Below are 27,232 nucleotides of genomic sequence, written 5' to 3'. Positions count from 1 at the left end.
ATTTTTGTTTAATTTTTATTACAGGAATGAATGTATCCCAAATAAATTTGTATTGAATATTTACACAAACCTCTCCAAAGAGAATATCATATATTGGTGATCATTTCTGACACAGACTCCAGCTGCCTTTGCTTCCTTCCAATAATGTCTATTAACCTGACTTCCTAGTGAAAAACAACATCAAGGTTTTATTTAGCCCTGTAACACATTCTGCACTCTTCTTCACATTTCTTCTTTTATAAGAATCAGTCTTTTATAATAAACAGAATTTGGCGTCTTTCTTAAAGGTTAATCTTGACTCTGACCTTTAATTTTCAAAAATGACTCCTTAGCTTCTTTTATTTCTGGAATTATTTTTTTTTGTAGCCAATTTGCAATGAGTCAAAAACTGTATATCAGTCTGTTAGTGGGATGTGTGACGTTTATGCTGGGAATTCCCAGTGATTTCAACATCAGTTTGGATGTACAAAATCCCCTCTAGATACTATTGTAAAAAAAATTATATTATAAAGTTTACTAAAATTAAAATTTATCTTCCTTAATTTGCTTTGAGGGGTAGAGCCATGATTTACGTGTAACAAGTTTGGCTGCAGTAAATAATGTGTGCAATTAATATATAGTTTAATTAACTGTCTTCATTTTCTTTCCTAAAATAACTCTCATTTGGCTCTTTCTTATACAGATCCTTGTTGTCCATGTTAAAATCCAAATTTAGTCTGTTACAAGTAATCAGACACAAGATATGGTATTATCCATATGGCTTTCATTTTTTAAGCATCATTTTTATGCATATTCTTTAGTTTTATTCCAAATAAATGTATTTGCCTTTACAATCATTGTCTACATTCTTGAAACGCAACTCGAAATGTATGCAGCCTTTTGTTTTTTTCTCATGCATTCCATGTACATTAGCTAATCATATGAAATGACGTTCTACAGCTATGAACATGAAATGTCAGTAGTTTCCCAGTTCCCAGCAGTTATAGAAGTTGTGTTCCTTTAGAACAAGTCTGGCAACAGAGCAGCTGTAGCTATACTGCACATTCCCACATTGTGTGAGCTCATTGTGTGTTGGATTATTTTGTTCCAAATTTGCAGCAGTGCTGTACAGCTACCAACAAATAAGTACATATATGTGTATATACGACAATTTGCAGTTAAATATAGATAGAATTTGCCGACTGCAATTTATTGCACATATCAAATGTATTTGTTAAGGGAAAAGTTCTCTATTGATTTGTTTATTCCTCACACTGACTTCATTATCTCATGTGACAGACAGAGATGAGCAAATGTTCTCAAAAATTATTCCTTCCAAAAAGAATCTCATTAGCATGCACACAGTAATATAAGCTTCAAAGAATATGTTCAACTTTATTTGCTTATTGTGTTTGCTTATTGTATTACATTTTTGTGCAGTTTTGCAAATTTTTTAGTGAATCCAAAGGGGCGGTTTCACTCATAACTAGTGACATATTCAGATGGATTTGTGGGCAAAGTCTTTAGCACATATTTTATTTAGGATGTTCCTTACATCAAGGACTGGTTTGGCTATTCTAATAGCCTTTTATCATATTGCAGAATGAAATGGATTTGGTTTTGTTTATTTGATGTGCTATATAATAGACCTTGTTAAAAAACAACTTCAGAAAAAACTAAATATTCACTGAACCCTCGTTTCACTTACTTGAATATGCAGACAGCTATGTGTAGGTGGTTTGTTCCAGTGCTAAGCATTTATATATGGAAAGCTTATTCTGTAATTCTCTGTATATTCATTATTTTTTATATTGACAGATCAAGTAGAAAGGACTAGGATATGAATGCATCATAGCGCCTGTCTACACACACACACACACAGCTTCAGAAAAATCAAAATATTCACTGAACCTTCATTTCACTTACTTGTAAAGAACATGCAGGCAGCTACGTGTAGGTTAAACATTTGTATATTGAAACTTATTGTTATAATCTGTATGATTATTAGGGGATAAAGGCATCATAGTCCCCTCCACACACACAATATAAGTGTAAAAGCAGATTGGATTATGCTAGATTGAAAAATGAAATTGGAACTGGTTAACAGAAGAGGTGAATGAATGAGATTGAATGTAATTTGAAATATTTTCTTTTCTCCTGCTTAGTCTGGTGGCTAGACATCAACTCCAATGAACTGAGCAGAATATAGTTATTTAAATTAGACAAGACTGGCATTTTCTCATTCACTGGATCCTATTCTTACCTGGTAGTTTGTGCATGAGAAATTTTACCAGCTGAATATGTTTGCGTGACAATGGCAGGCAGCAGCAAGTCACTCACTCCTGATACAGCCTTGTCAGTCTGCAGGTCCCCTGTTTGTGTGCAGTAAGGTAGTAGTGTGCAACCAGTGTTGTCACCTAGTAATGTAGATTAACTCATGTCATGGAAATTTGTCTTGGTATTCAACCCCTTATCAATACCCCTCACTGTAAGGAGGGGATCATTAATCTACAGTAGAGCTCTGTACTTCAGCATCCAAATAATAATAAAATATAACATAGTAACATAGTAACATAGTAAGTTGGGTTGAAAAAAGACATACGTCCATCAAGTTCAACCATAATGCCTATATATAACCTGCCTAACTACTAGTTGATCCAGAGGAAGGCAAAAAACCCCATCTGAAGCCTCTCTAATTTGCCACAGAGGGGAAAAAATTCCTTCCTGACTCCAAGATGGCAATCGGACCAGTCCCTGGATCAACTAGTACTAAGAGCTATCTCCCATAACCCTGTATTCCCTCACTTGCTAAGAATCCATCCAGCCCCTTCTTAAAGCTATATAATGTATCAGCCAGCACGACTGATTCGGGGAGGGAATTCCAGAACCTCACAGCTCTCACTGTAAAAAATCCTTTCCGAATGTTTAAATGGAACCTCCCTTCTTCTAAACGGAGTGGGTGCCCTCATGTCCATTGGAAGGACCTTCTGGTAAATAAAACATTTGAAAGGTTATTATATGATCCCTTTATATATTTATACATAGTTATCATGTCACCTCTTAAGCGCCTCTTCTCCAGTGTAAACAGACCCAACTTGGCCAGTCTTTCTTCATAACTGAAACTTTCCATACCCTTTACCAGCTTAGTTGCCCTTCTCTGGACCCTCTCTAGCGCAATAATGTCCCGTTTGAGCACTGGAGACCAGAACTGGACAGCATATTCTAGATGGGGCCTTACCAGCGCTCTGTAAAGGGGAAGAATAACCCCCTCCTCCCGTGAATCTATACCCCTTTTAATACAGCTCAAAACCTTGTTTGCCCTTGCAGCTGCTGCCTGGCATTGCTTGCTACAGCCAAGTTTATTATCTACAAGGACTCCAAGGTCCTTCTCCATTATGGATTTGCCTAGTGCAGTCCCATTAAGGGTATACGGGGCTTGCATGTTTTTACATCCCAGGTGCATGACCTTACATTTATCCACATTAAATCTCATCTGCCACTTAGCTGCCCAGATTGCCAGTTGGTCAAGATCCTGCTGCAGGGATGCCACATCCTGGATAGAATTGACTGGTCTGCAGAGTTTTGTGTCATCTGCAAACACTGATACATTACTCATAATACCCTCCCCTAAGTCATTTATGAACAAATTATGAACAAATTAAACATAAAATAGAAAGATAGGGGTTCCCACATTAAGTTACATTAAGTTATTTTGCAACAAGAAATAAGGAAGATTATAAAATACAATAATGAATGGTCCTTGTTCAATGGACAATACTCATGAATATGTGTGCCTAATGTAGCTCATTTTTCTTTTTTAATGCATATCAATACATGCTGTTATCCAAATCCCCTTCCTGATCAATATCTGATCTGGGCCTTTTACATATTTATCAGACAGGCTAGAAAATTGCATCAGCCTAGAATTGTATTTGGCTTTGGGTGGGAGTTCCTACATGATGGGTCTTCAAAGCCCTCCTAGTCCAAATTATCAAGTTAAGATTGTTCTACCCCCAAACAAGTCTATTATATAAATGTAGCAAATAAGTCTGTTAATGGGGTACAGAACTGGCTGAAGGAAAATGAGCAGAGAGGTTTGACTGTCCTGTCTATGGGTGATATCTAGGTATATCTCATTGCAGTAACACAAAATTGTTTTCCCTTTACAAAGTGCTTTTGATGATTTGGTTACCTGTGCTTACTAAATAGCAGATAAAGTTGAAGATCTTTCCATTTTAAGAAACTTTCACTTTGACAAATGTTAAAACTTTTAAAATACATTCATTGTTATACAGGTCTCGGGACCAAGGCTATTCCAGATAAGGGGTCTTTCCATTATTTGGATCTTCATACCTTACATCTACTAAAAATTCAATAAAACATTAATTAAACCCTATAGGAATATTTTGCCCCCAATAAGGAGTAATTATATCTTAGTTGGGATCAAATACAAGGTTCCATTTTATTACTACAGAGAAAAAGGAAATCCGTTTTAAAAATTTACATTATTTCATTAAAATGGAGTCTATGGGAGATGTGCTTTCCATAATTCTGAGCTTTCTGGATAATGGGTTTCTGGATAACGGATCCCATACCAGTACTAGAAAAAAACTTGCTAAAGTGACATCTGTCTTGTACCATGGGACACTTTCATAAAGCTAGTATTAAAAAATAGTTCCAGGTTAAATACCTGGATACTCAGTAATAACACTGACATTAAAAGTGCAATATTGACATCAACTGGTCTGATGACCAAGTGTCATCATTGTGAATTCGACTAACCATGTTCTTACATGTAAATCATATACACTAAAGACTGCACAGAATAAAATATGTTAGTTAAGGTTGAATAGCATACAACCTATTTTATAATTCAAGTTTTGTTTATAGAGTGAATGCCCACTGACTTAGCATAGATATTAATGAGAAATCAACTCTTCCTAAAAAGAAAATATTCAGACTTAAAAAAAAGTAGTACAGGTATGGGATCCATTATCTGGAAACTTGTTATCCAGAGAGCTCTGAATCAAATAATTCAAATGTTTTTAAAAAATTTCCTTTTTCTCTGTAATAATAAAAAGTACCTTACCTTTTACCCAGCTAAAATATAATTAATCCTTATTGGAGGTAAAACTATCCTATTGGGTTTAATTAAAAGGGACCTGTCACCCAAACATTAAAAGCTGTATAACAATACACATACTTATCCATTATAAAGGCATATAAAAATCCCAGCTGTCAATTATACATTGTCTGCCATGCTTCTATGTCTTAGGTATAACCCTTTAAGTGCCAGCCAAATTCGTCATTTCGGTTCCCCCCAGTGCCAGACGTTTTTTAAGCATTTTGTACTCATTCACTTTAACAATGTTTTTTGGTAGGAAAACCTCCACGAAACTAGGGAAATTATATATCGTTTTTTTCGTCACTAATTGGGCTTCGACATACATACCAAATTTTATAACTTTTCTGGAGATATGATGTGTATTTTGGGTGAAATATGTAAAAAAAAAAATAAAATTATGAAAAATTTCTGTATATTTTGAGGTTTTTTTCCATAGAAAAGTTAATTTTACTCACTTTTTTTTATTGTTTGTAAAAGCCCTGATACTCCCAATTCCAACGATACCAAATATGTGGTGGTACCCCACAGTTCCTGTCCAGAAGTAACCCCCAAACTAAAGCAATACTTAGTACAATATCACACCAGAACAAAGCGGAAAAGCGCTTGTAACAGTTAATGCAGCATAACTTATATGTAAATCTAAAATATCCCCTCATGTTTGGTATCTTTAGAAACTACAGACCTTCAGGTTTCTAGGTGCAATGTAGTTTTCACTCAAAAGCCAAATACCTTTTGTCAGTGCATTGTGAAATTTGGAACTTTTTATGACATTTTTTTTTTTTTCTAAAACGTAAACTTGGACGCATGATCAAATGTGGATTTGACAAAAAAAAATCTCATAAAAATTTTCTAACAAAGGCATATTTGAAAGACAAACTTCTCCTGAATAAAATGATGCCCCATATGTATGGGTGCACATAAAGACATGGGCACCAAACACTCCAAAGCAGGGGCAATGCACAAGGGCAATTACAGCTAAAAATGTGGGGGCTGCGCTCTATGTGCACTTCCTGCAGTTTTTCAGTGTTAACCCCCCCTACCTGTGAAATAACCCCCACAAACTATATATTTATGAAAAGTGCACACCTTCAGCTATTCAGAGACACCACTCTTCTCTTTCTACATGGAAAATTGTGGCCGCAGTCCCTTGCAGAAGTAAGCGCTTTGGTCAGAAATCAAGGAAAAACCAGATAAAAAACCTAGATTTCTCCCCAAAATCTCCATGGCAACTACCAAAAACTTACTAAACATCGATCTGCAAGTTCCCCTGAATAAAACGATACCCCATATGTATGGGTGCACATAAAGACGTGGCCACCAAATGCCCCAAAACAGGGGCAATGCATAAGGGCAATTTCAGTTGAAATTTTGGGGGCTGCGCTCTATGTGCACTACCTGCAGTTTTTCATTGATAACCCCCCCTACCTGTGAGATAACCCCCACAATCTATATATTTCCGAAAAGTGCACACCTTCAGCTATTCAGAGACACCACTCTTCTCTTTCTACATGGAAAATTGTGGCCGCAGTCCCTTGCAGAAGTTAGCGCTTTGGTCAGAAATCAAGGAAAAACTAGATACAAACCTAGATTTCTCCCCAAAATCTCCATGGCAACTACCAAAAACTTACTAACCATCAATCTGCAAGTTCCCCTGAATAAAACGATACCCCATATGTATGGGTGCACATAAAGACGTGGCCACCAAATGCCCCAAAACAGGGGCAATGCATAAGGGCAATTTCAGTTGAAATTTTGGAGGCTGCGCTCTATGTGCACTACCTGCAGTTTTTCAGTGATAACCCCCCCTACCTGTGAGATAACCCCCACAATCTATATATTTACGAAAAGTGCACACCTTCAGCTATTCAGAGACACCATTCTTCTCTTTCTACATGGAAAATTGTGGCCGCAGTCCCTTGCAGAAGTCAGCGCTTTGGTCAGAAATCAAGGAAAAACCAGATACAACCCTAGATTTTGGTCAGAAATCAAGGAAAAACCAGATAAAAACCTAGGATTTCTCCCCAAAATCTCCATGGCAACTACCAAAAACTTACTAAACATCAATCTGCAAGTTCCCCTGAATAAAACGATACCCCATATGTATGGGTGCACATAAAGACGTGGCCACCAAATGCCCCAAAACAGGGGCAATGCATAAGGGCAATTTCAGTTGAAATTTTGGGGGCTGCGCTCTATGTGCACTACCTGCAGTTTTTCAGTGTTAACCCCCCCTACCTGTGAGATAACCCCCACAATCTATATATTTACGAAAAGTGCACACCTTCAGCTATTCAGAGACACCACTCTTCTCTTTCTACATGGAAAATTGTGGCCGCAGTCCCTTGCAGAAGTTAGCGCTTTGGTCAGAAATCAAGGAAAAACTAGATACAAACCTAGATTTCTCCCCAAAATCTCCATGGCAACTACCAAAAACTTACTAACCATCAATCTGCAAGTTCCCCTGAATAAAACGATACCCCATATGTATGGGTGCACATAAAGACGTGGCCACCAAATGCCCCAAAACAGGGGCAATGCATAAGGGCAATTTCAGTTGAAATTTTGGAGGCTGCGCTCTATGTGCACTACCTGCAGTTTTTCAGTGATAACCCCCCCTACCTGTGAGATAACCCCCACAATCTATATATTTACGAAAAGTGCACACCTTCAGCTATTCAGAGACACCATTCTTCTCTTTCTACATGGAAAATTGTGGCCGCAGTCCCTTGCAGAAGTCAGCGCTTTGGTCAGAAATCAAGGAAAAACCAGATACAACCCTAGATTTTGGTCAGAAATCAAGGAAAAACCAGATAAAAACCTAGATTTCTCCCCAAAATCTCCATGGCAACTACCAAAAACTTACTAAACCTCAATCTGCAAGTTCCCCTGAATAAAACGATACCCCATATGTATGGGTGCACATAAAGACGTGGCCACCAAATGCCCCAAAACAGGGGCAATGCATAAGGGCAATTTCAGTTGAAATTTTGGGGGCTGCGCTCTATGTGCACTACCTGCAGTTTTTCATTGATAACCCCCCCTACCTGTGAGATAACCCCCACAATCTATATATTTCCGAAAAGTGCACACCTTCAGCTATTCAGAGACACCACTCTTCTCTTTCTACATGGACAATTGTGGCTGCAGTCCCTTGCAGAAGTCAGCGCTTTGGTCAGAAATCAAGGAAAAACCAGATAAAAACCTAGATTTCTCCCCAAAATCTCCATGGCAACTACCAAAAACTTACTAAACCTCAATCTGCAAGTTCCCCTGAATAAAACGATACCCCATATGTATGGGTACACATAAAGACGTGGCCACCAAATGCCCCCAAACAGGGGCAATGCATAAGGGGGGGCTGTGCTCTATGTGCTCTACCTGCAGTTATTTAGTCTAAACACCCCCATACCTGTGAAATAACCCCCGCAAACTATATATTTCTGAAAAGTGCACACCTTCAGCTATTCAGAGACGCCACTCTCCTCTTTCTACATGGAAAATTGTGGCCGCAGTGCCTTGCAGAAGTCAGTGCTTTGGTCAGAAATCAAGGAAAAACCAGATACAAACCTAGATTTCTCCCCAAAATCTCCATGGCAACTACCAAAAACTTACTAAACCTCAATCTGCAAGTTCCCCTGAATAAAACGATACCCCATATGTATGGGTACACATAAAGACGTGGCCACCAAATGCCCCCAAACAGGGGCAATGCATAAGGGGGGGCTGTGCTCTATGTGCTCTACCTGCAGTTATTTAGTCTAAACACCCCCATACCTGTGAAATAACCCCCGCAAACTATATATTTCTGAAAAGTGCACACCTTCAGCTATTCAGAGACGCCACTCTCCTCTTTCTACATGGAAAATTGTGGCCGCAGTGCCTTGCAGAAGTCAGCGCTTTGGTCAGAAATCAAGGAAAAACCAGATACAACCCTAGATTTTGGTCAGAAATCAAGGAAAAACCAGATAAAAACCTAGATTTCTCCCCAAAATCTCCATGGCAACTACCAAAAACTTACTAAACCTCAATCTGCAAGTTCCCCTGAATAAAACGATACCCCATATGTATGGGTACACATAAAGACGTGGCCACCAAATGCCCCCAAACAGGGGCAATGCATAAGGGGGGGCTGTGCTCTATGTGCTCTACCTGCAGTTATTTAGTCTAAACACCCCCATACCTGTGAAATAACCCCCGCAAACTATATATTTCTGAAAAGTGCACACCTTCAGCTATTCAGAGACGCCACTCTCCTCTTTCTACATGGAAAATTGTGGCCGCAGTCCCTTGCAGAAGTCAGCGCTTTGGTCAGAAATCAAGGAAAAACCAGATACAAACCTAGATTTCTCCCCAAAATCTCCATGGCAACTACCAAAAACTTACTAAACCTCAATCTGCAAGTTCCCCTGAATAAAACGATACCCCATATGTATGGGTACACATAAAGACGTGGCCACCAAATGCCCCCAAACCGGGGCAATGCATAAGGGGGGGCTGTGCTCTATCTGCAGTTATTTAGTCTAAACACCCCCATACCTGTGAAATAACCCCCGCAAACTATATATTTCTGAAAAGTGCACACCTTCAGCTATTCAGAGACGCCACTCTCCTCTTTCTACATGAAAAATTGTGGCCCCAGTCCCTTGCAGAAGTCAGCGCTTTGGTCAGAAATCAAGGAAAAACCAGATAAAAAACCTAGATTTCTCCCCAAAATCTCCATGGCAACTACCAAAAACTTACTAAACCTCAATTTGCAAGTTCCCCTGAATAAAACGATACCCCATATGTATGGGTGCACATAAAGACATGGCCACCAAATGCCCCAAAACAGGGGCAATGCATAACGGCAATTTCAGTTGAAATTTTGGGGGCTGCGCTCTATGTGCACTACCTGCAGTTTTTCAGTGTTAACCCCCCCTACCTGTGAGATAACCCCCACAATCTATATATTTACGAAAAGTGCACACCTTCAGCTATTCAGAGACACCATTCTTCTCTTTCTACATGGAAAATTGTGGCCGCAGTCCCTTGCAGAAGTCAGCGCTTTGGTCAGAAATCAAGGAAAAACCAGATACAACCCTAGATTTTGGTCAGAAATCAAGGAAAAACCAGATAAAAAAACCTAGATTTCTCCCCAAAATCTCCATGGCAACTACCAAAAACTTACTAACCATCAATCTGCAAGTTCCCCTGAATAAAACGATACCTATGTCTGGTTGCGCATAAGTACATGGCCACCAAACCTGAAAATGCATAATATTGGGGCTGCAATCTATGCACCCCTTTTTTTTTGCCTGCACCCGAATGAATGGAATACGCTCGGGTGCAGGCACATGTAGCCGATATACGCATGAAAACGCGTGAGAATGCAAAGTCTCGCGTTTTCATGCGTATATCGGCTACATGTGCCTGCACCCGAGCGTATCCCATTCATTCGGGTGCAGGCACAAGTAGCAAGCGTAGGGCTGAATTTTCGGCAAGCGTTTTTCCACTTGCTGAAAAAATCAGCCCTACGCCATGTGTGGCATCAGCCTAACCCTTGGCAATAGAAACTACCAGAACAATCTTAGCACCTCTGGACCTTTCTAGAACAACTGAAATCAAATGAAGTTAAAATGGAATAAAACCACTAAAAGCAATCAAAGAACAATAGTTGCAATGAAATCGGTAAGAGCCCTGGATCCACCAATGTCACTGCAAAAGCAACCTTTTTGGGGGCACTAAACACACAAAGAACAATGCAAAGATAAAACACCATAAAATCAGTAAAATCCAATAAAACCACCTAAACCAACAGAAGAACAATAATTGCAATGAAATCGGTGGTCAGAGCCCTGGATCCACCAACGTCACTGCAAATTCAGCACCCAATAGCAATAAAAAAGTTACAGTGCAATAGAATAATTCAAAAACAGAAATCAATTATGAAAATGCCAAAAAAACACTAAAATGCAACCAAATAAATCAGATAATTATAGAGCAAGATCAGAAATAAAGTTTTAGTAAAAAAAAAAGACTGCCAAAGAAAGCAAAGAAAGAAAGAAAAGAAAAGAAAGAAAGAAAAAAAAAAAAAAAAAAAAAGTGTAAGTGTAAGTGTGTGTGTAAAGGTGGCCATACACGCACCGATATTATCGTACGAAACCTCGTTTCGTACGATAATCGGTGCGTGTATGGCATGTCAGCGAGCCGACCGATATCGCAGGAAGCTGCTGATATCGGTCGACTCGCCGATCGGCCAGGTTAGAAAATTTTGATCGGGCGCCATAGAAGGCGCCTGACCAAAATTCTCCCTTCAGAGCTGAATCGGCAGAAGGAGGTAGAAATCCTATTGTTTCTACCTCCTTACCTGCCGATTCAGCCCTGAATGGTGTGTGGCGGATCTGACAATGTTTCGTGCGACCGACGGTCGTACGAAACATCGTGAGATCGCCACGTGTATGGCCAGCTTTAGTGTCTGTGTGTGCTTGGGAAAGTTGTAAATAAGTGTGTATGTGTACAAAAGTGTAATAATGACAAAGATAGAAGAAAAAATTGAAAAAAAAAAAATTTTTAGACAGTTGAGATAGAAATAAGCAAAATAAACAGTGGTAGAGAGTTGTAGTTCAGCTTACCCAAGGCAGGCAGGCGATCAGAGGCGATCAGGGGCGATAAATCCAGCAGGAAGGCAGCAGGGAAGCTCCATCCGGTCCAATGTGCGCAGCAGGAGTGAGGGAGCCGACAGTAGGCGGCGACTTTTAAAGGGACAGCAGTGGACACGTCATCAATGCGTGTCCACTGCTGTCATTGGCTGGAGCGACGATCGGTGCGGCTGGGGGACCCGGATCGGTGAGTATGCTTAGCTTTGCTCGTTGCCTAGGGGGATCTGAGGGGTTTACAAGCGCTGCGCTGCTTTAAAAGCGAGCGCAGCGCTTGTAAACCCGACAGTGCCATTGGACGTAGATTCTACGTCCCATGGCACTTTGGTCCCTTGGTACCTAGGACGTAGAATCTACGTCCCTTGGCACTTAAAGGGATAAAGGTGGAGCAGACAATTACGTTCAACTTTTCCCCTCCCATCTCAGCATGTTATTGTGTAACCAGTGCATGGTTATGGGCATCAGGTCCCCTCCATTCTGGCACATAAACAAGATTTTGGCATGATGCATGAAAAGCAAACCTTTTTTATAACATTGTCATAACATTGCCTTTGCATGCTATTTATAATTTTGCCATAAAAGTATTTGTCCAAGCTTTTACATTCCCTATCTGTCCCCCATGTTTCTCTATGAGGGGGCTGCCATATTTGTCCAGCAGGGGGCCGTTAGTATTAGAAGCTGTAACTGGCAGGCTGAGAAGGAACAGTCAGGCTGGCAAAACACTCAGGTTTTGGGATTTCAAGTAACAATTACTCACAAATAGTGATGGGCGAAAAGTTTCGCCAGGCATGGATTCGCGGCAAATTTCCGCGTTTCGCCATTGGCGGATTGTTTCGCGAAACGGATGAAAAATTTCGCTCGGAAAAATTCGCCGCACGTCCAAAAATTGTCGCCGGCGTCAAAAAAGAATAGTCGCGGGCGACAAAATAATAGCCGCGGGTGACGAAACAATAGCGCGCGACGAAACAAGAGCCGCGCGACGAAACAAGAGCTGCGCACGACGAAACAATAGCCGTGCGACAAAATAATAGCTGCGGGCGACGAAACAAGAGCCGCGGGCGACGAAACAAGAGCCGCGCGACGAAACAAGAGCCGCGGGCGACGAAACAAGAGCCGCGCGACGAAACAAGAGCCGCGCGCGACGAAACAAGAGCCGCGCAACGAAACAAGAGCCGCGGGCGACGAAACAAGAGCCGCGGGCGACGAAACAAGAGCCGCGCGACAAAACAATAGCCGCGCGACAAAAAAATAGCCGCGGGCGACAATTTTTTTTGTCGCATGACATTTTCGACGTTTCGCGAATTTTTCGCCGTTTCGCGGATCTTTTCAAAGATTCGCGAATTTTTCGGCGAAGCGAAACGGAACAGATTCGCTCATCACTACTCACAAAAGCAGCCCTATCCGTAAAAAATGATCAACACGACCTATAGGCAACTTTTTATGTAGATTCATATTTTAAAAAGTTGTTTTTTTGTGTCAGTATCACTTTAATAACAAAATGGTACCTGCCTGCTTGCTGGGACTGAAGAAAACAAGATTTAAATAATTTATGCTTGACTAACCCAATAGAAAAGAATTTGCTATTATTTCTTAGGGTGACAGGTTCCCTTTAATGTTTAAATCATTTTTGGTAGGCATAAGGTACGGTGATCCAAATTACAGAAAGATCCCATTTCCAGAAAACCCCAAGTCCTGAGCATTATAGAAAACAAGTCCCATACCTGTAAATAGTCAAATGTGTTTTCCCTTCAAATTTTCACCATAGTCTTATTTCAATCCGATGATTAATAGATAATAGCAGACACACTGAAACCCATTCTCCCACAATCTAGCTTCCCTTTCTTATAGAGTTGATTCCTTATGTTAATAGGAAAATAACTCTCTTCCTAGTACATGCCTAGTTCCTAGCCTAGAACATGGCCAACTGTGTTTTTCTGCCTAAATAACTATGATTAGAATATATTTGGGCTTTCTAAATAAAGAATAATTAAAATCATTGCTCAGATGGTACAGATGGAAATGTGCTGTGGTTTTCTTTTTATTTACCGTCTTAATAAAACAGCTGCTTCTGTAAAAAAATAACAACAGAAAAGTGTAAAATCTGCATAATATAAATTTGTTTTTACCCTTTCAACATCTGTTCTAATTGAGTGTCAAATTACATTTTTCCAAAGATTGAACAAAGATACTCTAATGCGGATCTTGCAGGCAGCGATATATTTATTTTTACCATCACTTCCTATAAGTTAAGGAACAGGAAATAAAAAAACAGTTCTTTCTTATCAGGAAAGACAAATCATGGGATAACCAAGACATGTGGATCTCTATTCTTCCTCCCTCTCCTCTGTTAAACGTCAGATAAATAGAAAAAAAAAAAAAGAAATATACAAGCAGGGGCAGTCTTGGGACTGAGGTGGTCTCCCTCCTTAGGAAACAGAAATAATCACTAGCAATTGCTCTTTTGGATAAATTGGAAATGCAGCCTCTTTTATATGTTTATTGGGAAATTAGTTCCCTTTGGGTACAGAGACCAAGGGGACTCTGTTTGCTTTTCAGCCTTAAAGGAGAATGCAAGTCAAAATTTAAAAAGCATACTGCCCAATAGTCCTCCTATTGTTTAGTAAAAACGCCACACTTTTGGCTCACCTAATCAAATATTTACTCAGTCACACTTACTTCACATTTTCTAGAACAGGCAGCCATCTCTAAAAAGGTATTCTCCCTTCCTTTCCCTCCTTGCTTCATACTGCACATGTGTTTCATTCCCTCCCCCCCTCCCCTCTGCCAGATCCGCTTCTGATTGGCTGGTGGGCATGTGTAGCTCAGAACAGGAGACAGGATCAAGTTACACACATGCTCAGAGGATAGGAAGGCTGCCGCTGGCACCTACAGGAAGGGAAGAGAGATTTCAGTGATGTCACTGTAGTCTTCACACTGGTGTAGGCTGCCAGCACCATATCTCAGGGAAGCAAGCAGGGATCTGGGAATTTAGATATGCAGTAAGTACTTTAAAAGAATTCCTTTAGACTTACTTTTAATTTATATTAAACTTTCATTGTCCTTTAAAGCAACAGTTCAGTGTAAAAATGAAACAGGGTAAAATAGACTGTGCGAAATAAAAACATGTTTTATATATATATATATATATATATATATATATATATATATATATATATATATATATATGTTTTTATATATATATAATATAGTTAGGCAAAATGTAATCTATAAAGGCTACAGTGGGCAGATGTCTAACAGTAGCCAGAACACTACTTCCTCCTTTACAGCTTTCTAAGCTGATAGCAGTCAGTAACCATTCAGTGACTTGAGGGAGGGCATATGTGACACAACTGCTCAGTTAGTTGCTTTTGAATTTGACCTGCGTGCTCACAAACTAATTGAACAGTTAAGTGCCAAATGTTCCCCCTAAAGTCACTGACTAACTAAGAGGTTAGAGAGCTGTAAAGCAGGAAGTAAAGTTCTGGCTATAATGTTAGACATCTGCTCACTCCAGCCTTTATAGATTACATTTTTGCCTCACTAACTATATTAGAAATACTTTTTATTTTGCACAGTCAGTGTGTCCATGCTCTTTCCGCCAGGCCTACGACCAACAGGCCTATCAATGAATGCAACCCCATTCCTTATCCATCAAAATGAAGCAGCAGTATCTCTTTACAGGAATTTGCCTAGTTATGGCAAAAAATGTTTTTTACATGTATAAATGTATTTATGGCTCTTTGAGGCTGATTATGATGGCCATGATTTAGCTGAATGTCCACTCAGTGTAAAAGAGCTGACTGCGCTGCCAAGCATTACAGATGATTTTTAACTTACACCATTAATATATGGAAATTGATGCTTCTCTAAAATTTTAGTTTTAGTAATTTATTCTAACCAGTAATTTAATGAGTTGAAAAAAGTAAAGGGTGTAAGAAAAATTAGAACAGAAATATAACTGTACATGCTTATGTTAGTTTAATTTGATGTTTGCTCTAGGGGTGCTTCAAATTTATGATGAAACTTTAAAGCTACTGTAATAATGTCAGTTGGTTGGAAACTCAATTTATTGTAATCTCCTTTGATCCTAATCAACAGGAAAAAGCAGTGAGATATAGTGAGTAAGCACAATGTAAAATCCCTTTTTTTTAATTTTACAGATATGGAATACATTATTCAGAAATCTGTTATCCAGAATGCTTCGAATTACGGGAAGACCTTCTTCCATAGACTCTATTTTAAGAAAATAATTCAAATTTCCATTTTCTCTGTAGTAATAAAACCATACTTTGTACTTGATCCCAACTAAGATATAATGGGGCCGATTCACTAAAGGTCGTTAACGCTTAACGCATAGTTTTATGTGTTAAAAGGTGTTCGATAATTAAGTACCAATTTATCAAAGTCATTTCGCATGCGTTACTACTCATATCGCATGTGCAATAATCCAATAATAATTGTCGCAAAGTGTTATTTCCATCGCATTGAGGTAATTATCGAATAGAAATAATACTAACGCATAACTCACAGACATAGTTGAAGCGTTAAAAGCATTAAATGTGGCGATAATTACTGTGAAACTTAATGCTTCCCAGGAGTAGGCGTTACTAAACAAAATTGCAGCTGGTGATTGTCTGTGGTGACAAGATGGAGTTTGCAGTCGGATTTTTTCAAGTATGTGATCGCCCTAGAGTGATGTATCCTCCAGTTTTCAGGGAAATGGAAATTTTCAGAACAGTAGTGATAATAATGTGTGTTAATATCGCGTGCTACGAAATAACGCATAAATATAATGCATGCTTTAAAATAACGCTTAAAAATATGTCATCGCCAGATAGATAACAACAATAACATCGCTTCTTAATTCAGACAAGTGGCCTTTTAGTGAATCGATTGTTAATTCTCAAAATATAAGAAGTGATAATATTTTTAACGCATGCTATAAATATCACTCATTTTTTTCGGACTTCACCTAATCAGCCCCATACAATGCGTATTGAGGCAAAACAATCTTATTGGGTTTAAATAATGCTTAAATGATTTTTTAGCAAATGTAAGGTCCAAATTAGGGAAAGACCCCTTATATGGAAAACCCCAGGTCCCAAGCATTCTGCAAAACAGGTCCCATACCTGAATATGGGCACTTTGATCAAAGTAAAGCAACAGCAAGCATACAAGGAAAGGATGCAGGTTCAATAATTACCTGTGGGAGTAGGGGGGTGCAGCTGCTGCAGCGGCCCCTAATAATTAAAGAATCAATTACAGTTGATACAGTAACATCCAGTGACCACAATAACCTCTGAGGAGGTATTAGGCACTCTTTAGTTGAAGACTGGTAGACCAGGCAATAGATCTGCTCTGCAATGTGGCTTTATTATTTTATAACTCTTTACCAAGTGTTACAATAATTCAGTCAAACAAGTAGTATATATGATATTGCTGAGCATAGGCATACTTACAGCTAATTATATTGGGTATTAGCTGTTGAGAAGGAGTTTTCTTTCTCAAGTATAATGGGCTACCCAGTGCAGCAACAATATCCCTTCCCCAATACTGTCAGAGGACTGCTCCATAGAAGGACAGAGAGGGATCATGTGCAAGAATACGCTGCCTTTGGCACAGCTATCTCTGGCATAACTGGATTATTTACCCTGTGAAGACATTGATGCAAGCTGTTTACATTTTTCTCATGATTTGTGTCTATCGATGAGAAGGGTTATATTCATCTGTTATCCATCCAAAGTGATTTGTATTATTAGGCAGCTTAAATCTACTCCTACTGTTCTATAATAACAAATATGTATAAAGGAACATAATGGAAGTGCTGGCACAAACATTACAGTAAGTGAGTATATGCCTGCAAGCACGTAACCAAGTAAGCAGACTTGCAGTTGACAGTTTGGCTCTGTAGGTTTCTGCTGTTCTATATCCAATGTGTAACTCTGAATTTGAAGTCTGGAAATATTTAGCACCAAACCTATTAACACAGGCTTCTTGGCTGAGCATTTTAGCATATCTGAAGCTCTCTAGGCAGCCTGCTATTGATGGCTAAGTGGGGAGGAGGATGATATTTTTTGTGCACTAAACAGGAAGATACCCAGGGCACAAGGTACACCCTTGTTTCCAAACTAGGCAGCAACAGTCAGGGTCCTAGTCCCAGCTTCTACCCATTACCCCTGTGTCCTCTGCCTGTACATGGTTCACATAATGACATATAATGATGCATAACATGCCACTTTTGGTATACATGGTATTTCATCTCTGGTATTCAACAGTGTCCTGTAATTGAAAACCTTAAAAAGAATGGCACACATATTGAAGCCATTTGCTTTCTCACAAACAATGGTCTTAGCTACTTCCCATTATAAATAGTGGTACGCCTGACAATTATTACCTGACAATAAAGACCTGCACTAGAGATTCTGCATTTTGTGCCATAGCTGCACATTTGTGCCTTAAATCCAACAGCTACTCTAATGTGAACTGGCCTGGCACAATTGCCCATCACTTTATTACTATTTTTTCCTGTGAAAGCCATGATTACAAATTATCACATATGCCAATGGTGTGAAAGTCCTATTTTTTTATTTCAATTCTTCTTTACTGGAATTTTCCATATTCATTTAGGGAAGCAGCAATTTATTATTTAAAGTGGGAACTAATCTGGAGTCTTAGATGTGTATTGTTTGTGATTTTATATGGGCATATATCTGTAACAACACATTTTGACGTTCCCATTGAGATGACGTTTTCATTCATCTATGTGTGACACACCATTTGCCATGACTTCAGTTCACTGGCATTCTGTCTGTTTTACTTATTTTGGATATAACCCCTTTTAAAGCTGCCAAGAAAAACCCGTTGACATTATCACTAACAGGCTTGTCATTATTTGCATTACTGTTTTTCTTGCTTGCTATTTTTATGCATGTTAAATACACCTTCTCATTATACTGGTGTGGGAGTCTTTATATATTACACAAGATCATGGGTTCTATAACTGAGACCGTGCCAGTGGCCACAGATGAAGCAACATATGTAAGAAGAGACAGATGCACAGTTTCAGTATATGTTTGTGAAACTAAAAAGCAGGTTAAAGGGGACCTGTCACCCTAAGTAAAAAAAAAATCCTTTTTATCATGGTAATCAACAAAATAAACGTTACATACACTATATACATTTTTTAAATCCTGTTTCCTTCAGTCTTGGAATTCCCAATCACAGCAAGCAGGCAGGTACCATTTTGTAGGCACCGTTTTTAAGGTCAGCATTTTGTTTATGCTCCCATATGGGAGACCTGATGTCCGTGTCCGTACACGGGATTTTATTATTCAGCTTTTTATGTCTGAGTGACAGGATCCTTTTTGAATTGGGGGATCAAAAATCTTATTTCCTACAAATTACAGTTCCCTAATTGTCATTAAAAGTTTGCTAAGAGTCATGAAAGTGTTGATGTTCCAATTCATCAGAATGTGTTTATTTTTCTATATAATGCACACTAAAGGACAACAGAGGGTTCACTCTGACCATGTATATATAAATGTATATATAAATGAGGAGGCACAGGTGTAAGACCTTTTATCTAGAATGCTGTGGGTGGGTTTCTGTATAAGGGGTCTTTTTGTAATTTGGATCTCCATACTTTAAGTCTACTATAAAAGGATTGTTTTTCCTTCAATAAGGATTAGTTATCTCTTAGTTGGGATCAAGTACAAGGTACTGTTTTATTATTACAGAGAAAAAGGAAATAAAAAAAATTTGGATAATGGATCGCATACTTTGTTCACCTTTATTAAATCTGTTTTTGATTGATTGGTTTGGTCTCTACCCAATTAGTCACTGTCTCAGTAATTTTTTCTTAAACATAATTGGTTTTGCAGTTCTTTATATTCTGTTATACTTATATTTGCTAGAAGCCTGGTTTAGAGCAGCTCTTTGAGTGCCTGCTTCTTTCCATATGCGTTTTTGCAAAATGTATACAAATGTATGGTTTATTACAAAGGTTTGGGGGTGTTCCATGCATATGTTAATATCACTTTAATTCTTTCAAGTCAATGATTGCTGAAGAAAGTATTTTTCAGCAGGATTAGGACTAATCCAAGTGGCAAAATCAAAATCGCTTAAGATCATGTGACTTTTGGTCAGACAAACATGGAACTCATTCGATTTTTTTCCACCAGTTAGTAAGGGCAGTTAGTTTTAGCTCTTCCTTGCCTTACTTCGCATATGCAGATTAGGGTTACAATTTGGTTCAGGATTCAGCTGAATCTGACAGAATCACAAAATAGTGGATTTGGTGCATCCATATATGTAAATACAGATGTTTAATAATGAATGTTGCTTAATACAATATGTAACAAAGCATCATTTTTTTTAACTAAAATGTTAATTATATGTGTTAATGGCGAATACTTTTTGTTTCAGATGCAGCAGTTATTCCACGAAAATTATGAACACAACAGAAAAGGATATATACAAGACCTTCACAACAGCAAGATTCATGCAGCGATAACACTGCACCCCAACAAAAGGCCAGCATATCAGTACAGGCTCCATAATTACATACTGAGCCGAAAGATTTCTGAATTACGGTATCACACTATCCAGCTTCATAGGGAAAGTGTTCTAATGAGCAAACTTAGCAACAGTGAAATAAGCAAGGAAGATCAGCAGCTTGGCATGATGCCATCATTCAACAGATTTCAACCACGAGAAAGAAATGAAGTAATTGAATGGGAGTTTCTAACAGGCAAGCATATTTATTCTGTGAATGCAAATGTTCCACCATGCCAGAGTTTAACTAACCTTTTAAAGGCATCATTAGATGACACTGTAATGCAAGTTATGGAAATGATAAATGAGAACTCAAAATCTAGAGGAAGATTAATAGACTTTAAAGAAATTCAGTATGGCTACCGTAGAGTTCACCCTTTATATGGGGTAGAATATATATTGGACATGCTGCTTTTATACAAAAGACACAAGGGGAGAAAGCTCACTGTACCTGTAAGACGTCATGCCTACCTTCAACAATCATTTAGCAAGCCCTTTTTCAAAGAAGAAGAAGAATTGGATGTGCAGAGTGTTTTACAGAACATTAACACTGACGCTCAGACATTTTCTTTCTTTTCCAATTCGTTAAAAATGTTTTCTTCACTCCATGTCACCAAAGAAATGAAAGCAAACAGTGACAAGAAAATCCATTTTCTGGTTCCTCTCACTGGAAGATTTGACATTTTCATGAGATTTATGGAGAATTACGAAAAGACCTGCCTGATCCCAAAGCAAAACGTGAAATTGATGGTCATTCTTTTCAATTCTGAATCAAGTTCAGATTCCAATATGCACGCTGAGTTAATGACAGAATATCAAAACAAATATCCACAAGCAGACATGAATATAATAACACTGACAGGACAGTTTTCCAGGGGCCTAAGTCTTGATAAAGGTTCTGCTCAGTTTGGAAATGATACTTTATTGCTCTTCTGTGATGTAGACCTTATGTTCACCTCAGACTTTCTTCAGCGATGTAGGGATAACACTATTCAGGGAAAGCAAGTCTATTATCCAATTGTCTTTAGCCAGTATGATCCCAAAGTAACATACGGTGGAAATCCTCCGGCATCTAATCATTTTGTTTTTACAAAGAAAACAGGATTTTGGAGGGATTATGGCTTTGGAATCACCTGTATTTACAAGAGCGATCTCTTAAACGTAGGCGGATTTGATACATCTATTCAAGGCTGGGGACTGGAAGATGTTGACCTTTTTAACAAAGTAATAAATTCTGGACTGAAAGCATTCCGAAGTCAAGAAACGGGAGTGGTTCATATTTTTCACCCGGTTCATTGTGACCCTAATTTAAATCCTAAGCAGTACAAGATGTGCCTAGGTTCCAAAGCAAGTACATTTGCATCTGCTGCTCAATTAGCTGAAATCTGGTTAGAAAAACATTTAGGTATTGGATACAACAGAACTCACTCCTGACATGTCCGCTTTTTTTTTACCTAAGGGGAGTTTACCTCATATTATTTTATTTTGTCTTCATCGTCCATAAACTCCTCTATGTCTTCCAAAGGATATTTGTCGACCATAAGGAACTCTACTGATTATTAGTATTTGAACTTCCTATTAAATATGGGGGTTATTTATTTTCTTTTCTATTTTGGAATTTGGACCTGAGTAACCATGTTGTGTTTTTAGAGCACATCTACCAAGGCTTCTCCCAGAGAACTCTTTTGAGCCGGGTGCAATATTGGTCAATATTGTGTTTGTTAATGTGACAAAATATCTGTCGATGGTACCACAAAAGTGCTTTATACTTTCCTTGGGGAAGAGACATTCGTTTTATAATTTATACAAAAACAAATATATAAACACTACTTTTCTTAAAAAAGTAAGAATTATGATTGTATCTTTATTTTTTAAAATGAATGAAGACGTTCTTTTCATGAGCAGTTGGTACTGGCTACCATGTTCCTGAAAGTAGATATCCAGTTCCCTAAGTTTTGTTGTTAATACAAATCAAGTTTATTTTCTTCTTTTCTTCTTGGGAACCTGATAGTTTAAAAAAAATTGTGTACTGTACATTTTAGAAGTTTTTGTGAACCATTGTCCTTCATTTGCTGGCAAGAAGATGAACTAAATGGGCATAACATTTTAAGAAACAAAATGTTAGAATTTTTTAATTTAAAAAAAAAAATGAAAATTTGTGCTTTTTTTCTCATTTTGTTTGCTTTTTTCTGAATAAGAGCGCACTTCTTGTATTTATGCTGAATTGCCTGTAAGATTTCATGTGATAAACTAATAGTTATTTAAAGGAGCAGTGCTGCTTAGTCTGATTGCAAAAAATGTTTGTATTGTTTTCCATGATGACAACTCCTAGCATTTCCTTACTTTAAAGTGTAAATGTCCCAAAAGTTATATTGCTAAAGTTTCTAAAGCAAATGGCAATGCATCAATGTAATTGTACATGTGTATGTTAGGAATTAGGTAAAAAAAGTGTTAGAGAAAGGTATAAAATACCAATTCACTCAGTTACCAGTACCCATTTTGGTTTAAAGTTGACAGCCATTTAAAAAATCTTTGCAAAAAAGCCATTTCAAATTGCCAAGCCTTAATTCCATGTTCTATACAGATCTATGAATAAAATGGTGACAACCTCTATTTTGATTTAAGAGTAGAATGTGTGAATAACCAGAAACCTACATGTTTGCATGTAGGACAAACACTGATCATCAGGTCTTTTTTGTAAATTATGTATAGGGACAATAAAAAGTCCGCCCAACATTTATCCTCAGATTAAATACAAATTGAAATCTAAAAGAGTTTATCCTTAGTGGCATTGTACAGGCACCCACTATAGGATATAGGCCTGAGAATAAAATAATACCTGGGAACACGCACACGTTTACTATACTGCATCAAAACAAGCTTTACACTATCTATACAGTTTTATAAACATGAGATCAAGATGCTGGATGGGGTTTAAACAATTAAAACCCTGGAGTGCCCCCAAAGAAAAGCAGCTCCCATTATGCCTGGAAAATTCCTGTACAATTCCTGACAAAGCCTTCAGGGGGGGATATGTGGGGAGTTTGGCATGTGAAAAAAGATGTGACAAGTAACAGGTATGGGATCTTATCCAGAAACCAGTTATCTAGAAAGCTCAGAATTACTGGAAGGCCATCTCCCATAGACTCCATTTTAATCAAATAATTCACATTTTTAAAAATGTAATAATAAAAGCAGACAAAAGCAATTCTTATTGGAGGCAAAACAATCCTATTGAGTTTATCTAAACTTTCTCCTTATTGTTTTCCTTTTTCAATGAGAACAATGGTGGCACTGTAATGAATGGAGAGTTGAACATCACTCTTTCCATGTTTCTTGTGCAGTCTGTCATACAGTTCCTGCCATGTCAAGTGTTTACTTTTTTGACTGAATTTAGCTAACCCTCTAGCAAGCTTGCTATATGTTTTGAGAATCAGTTACTAGGCATTAGCATACACACTATATTTGATCATGCAGTCTCTAGTTTAAAGGGGAACTATTTAATATAAGCTCCATCATGCTGAAAAAAGAAAGATACAAAATTTTAAATTCTGCACCATTTTTGAAATAACCAAGTTACTCTTCACTATCTCCCTTTCAATGTCTGCTCCGTTTCCTAGCAAAATAATAAGAGCTAACCCAAATAACTGATTTCAGCACAAAGAAAACCTGACAAAATAAGAGAAACAGGATTTCTGGTGATTTAAAAAAAAAAAAAGTAAGCTCTCATATAGGCAAAAGGAGCCCCCTCCAAAGGCTGTATTAGACCCAACTGTCATTCAACATCAAACTCCCAAGTCCTGCATGAAGAGGAAAATGAAGAGAGACAGATGCTAAAATGGGGAGAGTAAAAAGTAACTGAAACAGGTTAGAATTTTTTAATTTATTATATTTAGAAAATGTTATACTTCAGTATGATGAAGCTTATATTACATTTTCATTGCAGTGATAGTTCCCCTTTTAAATTAAATATGCAGGCATTTATGAGACTGTGTCCTCATGTGTCAATGCACCAGATGCACAAGAAGCACTTGCACATAGAGCATGGCTGCACTCTGCACCTGGTGCCAGATTAAAAATCAGGAGAATGATGCAGTGGCTGCTCCTTAAAGGGGATGTAAAGGCAAACAAAAAAAATCCTTTACTGCTTCTCCACACAAAACACTTATATTTCCAATATACAGGTGTGGGATCCCTTATCCGGAAAATCGCTATCCAGAAAAATCTGAATTACAGAAAGGCCATCTCCCATGGACTCCATTATAAGCAAATAATTCTAAGTTTTAAAAATGATTTCCTTTTTCTCTGTAGTAATAATAAAACAGTACCTTAAAGATCCCTTATCCAGAAAACCCCAGGTCCTGAGCATTCTGGATAACAGGTCCCTTACCAGTACTTAAGTTAGAAAATCTGTACCGGTTCTTTAAAATAAGTGATCTTCTGCAGCTCAATTCACCGTTTGTCTCCTTTCCCCCGGAAGCTGCTTGCAGATGGCTGGCAAGTAGTGAGAAATGATCAGCGATGCTCTGCGTTCCAAAGGGCAGGGAAGCAGAGTGGGGTGGTTTCATGTTTTTGTTTGTCATTGGGGCTAACCTTGGTGAGAAACAACCCCGTTCTGCTTCCCAGTCCTTTTGGATGCATAGCAGTAACAATCATTTCCAGAGGGAGAGGAGACGAACGGTGACTCTAGCTTGAGAAGATTGCCTATTTTAAGAAAAAAACAGTACAAATTTTCTAATTAAAGTAAATCCTTATAGGTAGAGAAGCAATAAATGTGTTATTTTTTTCTGACCTTACATCCCTTGAATCACTTTTGTGTTTTCTAAATTGGCATTTCGAATAGTGCTCATGGCATTTCGAATAGTGCTGTTTCCTCTAGTTCTCAAAGTTCCAGGATAATTTTTTAAATGTGTTTCATCATGACTGAAATGTGACAGACCACCTACACTTTATGTTACCAAGAGGAGATGGATGAATTTTCCTTTCAAAAATAAATTTTGAAGACATTCATACACTGCATTTGACTGCATTTATACATTGCATTGGAGTTGAGATGGAACACAGTGTACTATTCACTATTCTTTTTGTGGAAGAAATTGACTTCTCAGTAGTCTCACGGAACTCCACACGCTGGTCTTAAAATGTACATTCTGAGTTTAGGAGAGATGAAAACAGGATATTTTAAAATTGTGGTGAAGAGATGGTATTATGCCAAGAAACGACTTTGTTTTCCAATAGTGATGCAAAATGTAACATTTTCGTTACCTAAAATATGTTTCTCAGAAGTCATGTTTCTTAATTGTATGGAAAGGGCCTACTACATAGCCACCCTTGAAAACAGGGATTTTTGTAACTGTGATGTTATCTATGAAAGGATCCAGATTCTGACTGCAGAATAATTGCCTCCTGAATTCTAGTTTAATTCTTTATTTTGGATACATTACATACATTAATTGATTATAAAAGGAAAGGTGGGAAACTGTCTAATAATGTTATGTCTATTGTTTATCATTAAAAAAACCATTGGACAAAATTGAAGCCAGAGGGCAATTTTCTCCTGTACTTTGGCTAATAAGGGAATTAACCCATTTGGTACTGCTTTCAGACAGGAAAACTATGACAATTTGGATTCAATTTTTACCTTTAGTGCAAATGTAGTGTATCTATGGCTGCACCCCTCATTTAAAAGTTTTAATTTGAAGAAAACTTGTAAGTTTGTTAAAAACTTGAATGCATCAAATTCATATTCTACTCATTTACAATGGGTCTGCAAACTCTTCAAAAAAATTGTAAAGCTCAAATTGAAAGATTCTCTTTAGTTTTAGGACTCCCATTCACTTGCAAGCTTTTAGACACTTTTTACATTGAAGTTTCTCATTTTTTTTTGCATGCAATAAATATCAAAAACTAGAGTTTTGGAAGCCCTAATTTGGATTCATAAGATATACATTTATCAAAGAGACACATTTATCAACATTTTGATTTTTGTATTTTTAGAGGTTTTTGAAACTACAAATAAGCTCATTTTCACTAAAACCATGTCTAGTCATGTATTAAAAGATTTGAATATAAAAAGCACAGATCAATTAAAAAGCTAAACAAAAAAGAAAAGAACATAAAAAATAATTTTTGAGCAATTTCAAATGAAAAAACAGAAACCCAGAAAAACTTTAGAACCGCCAGTTAAATAAAGATTGTTGTAGTTTGCCTAGGACAGCTCCCGTTGACTTCTACATGTCCTTGACAGCTTTTAGATTTTAACAAGAGGGACTTATTTTTTTTTGTGGTTTTGATGCTTAATAAAGATTTTGAAATTTCACATGGGGCTAGCCATATTCTTTATTTCCCACGGTGCCACAGCCATGTGACCTGTGCTCTGATAAACTTCAGTCACAATTTTCTGCTGAGCTGCAAGTTGAAGTGATATCACTCCCTCCCAGCAGCCAATCAGCAGAACAATGAGAAGGTAGCAAGATAGCAGCTCCTAGTAGATATCAGAATAGCACTTAATAGTAAGAAATCCAAGTCCGGGTTGGGACTCATCCAGTAGGAGAAACAATAGGTTACCTGAAAGCAGTTCTAATGTGTAGCGCCGGCTGCTTCTGAAAGCTCAGACTCAATGCATTATGCACTAAGATGGCGCCTACACACCAATATTACAAATAAAAAAAATACAAATACTCTTCTTCAAGAGTGAATCATTAGCTATGTAAACAGTGTAATTGCTAAATAAAAAGTACACCATACAAATCATGACAGAATCCCTTTAATGTTTCAACCAGCAATTAAGTTCTCAGTGCATGCTGACTTTAATATTTGCTCATTAGCGTTCACTTTCTTTTAGACTGTAATGAGCAATGACTGATGGCTATGTCTGCAGAGCAATAGCAGGCATGGGACTCCATTGTGGGTCATTTGTGAATATAATGCTATTTAAATG

General features: G+C 37.9%; 1 protein-coding gene across 1 annotated transcript in view; it reads left to right on the top strand.

The window, feature by feature from the left end:
• chsy3 (chondroitin sulfate synthase 3) overlaps window positions 1-22,561 on the top strand; it is a 173,868-nt gene extending 151,307 nt beyond the window's left edge. The window contains exon 3 of the mRNA XM_031892940.1: window positions 20,164-22,561. Within this exon, the coding sequence (XP_031748800.1) occupies window positions 20,164-21,726 (1,563 nt within the window). The 3' untranslated portion in view covers window positions 21,727-22,561. The remainder of the gene's footprint in view (window positions 1-20,163) is intronic.
• Window positions 22,562-27,232: the final 4,671 nt, after the last annotated feature.

The sequence above is a fragment of the Xenopus tropicalis genome, chromosome 1, assembly GCF_000004195.4.
Source record: "Xenopus tropicalis strain Nigerian chromosome 1, UCB_Xtro_10.0, whole genome shotgun sequence".
In the NCBI taxonomy this organism is placed as follows: domain Eukaryota; kingdom Metazoa; phylum Chordata; class Amphibia; order Anura; family Pipidae; genus Xenopus; species Xenopus tropicalis.
The sequence above is the reverse complement of the archived record's forward strand: the minus strand, read 5'-3'. Positions and strand labels throughout refer to the sequence as shown.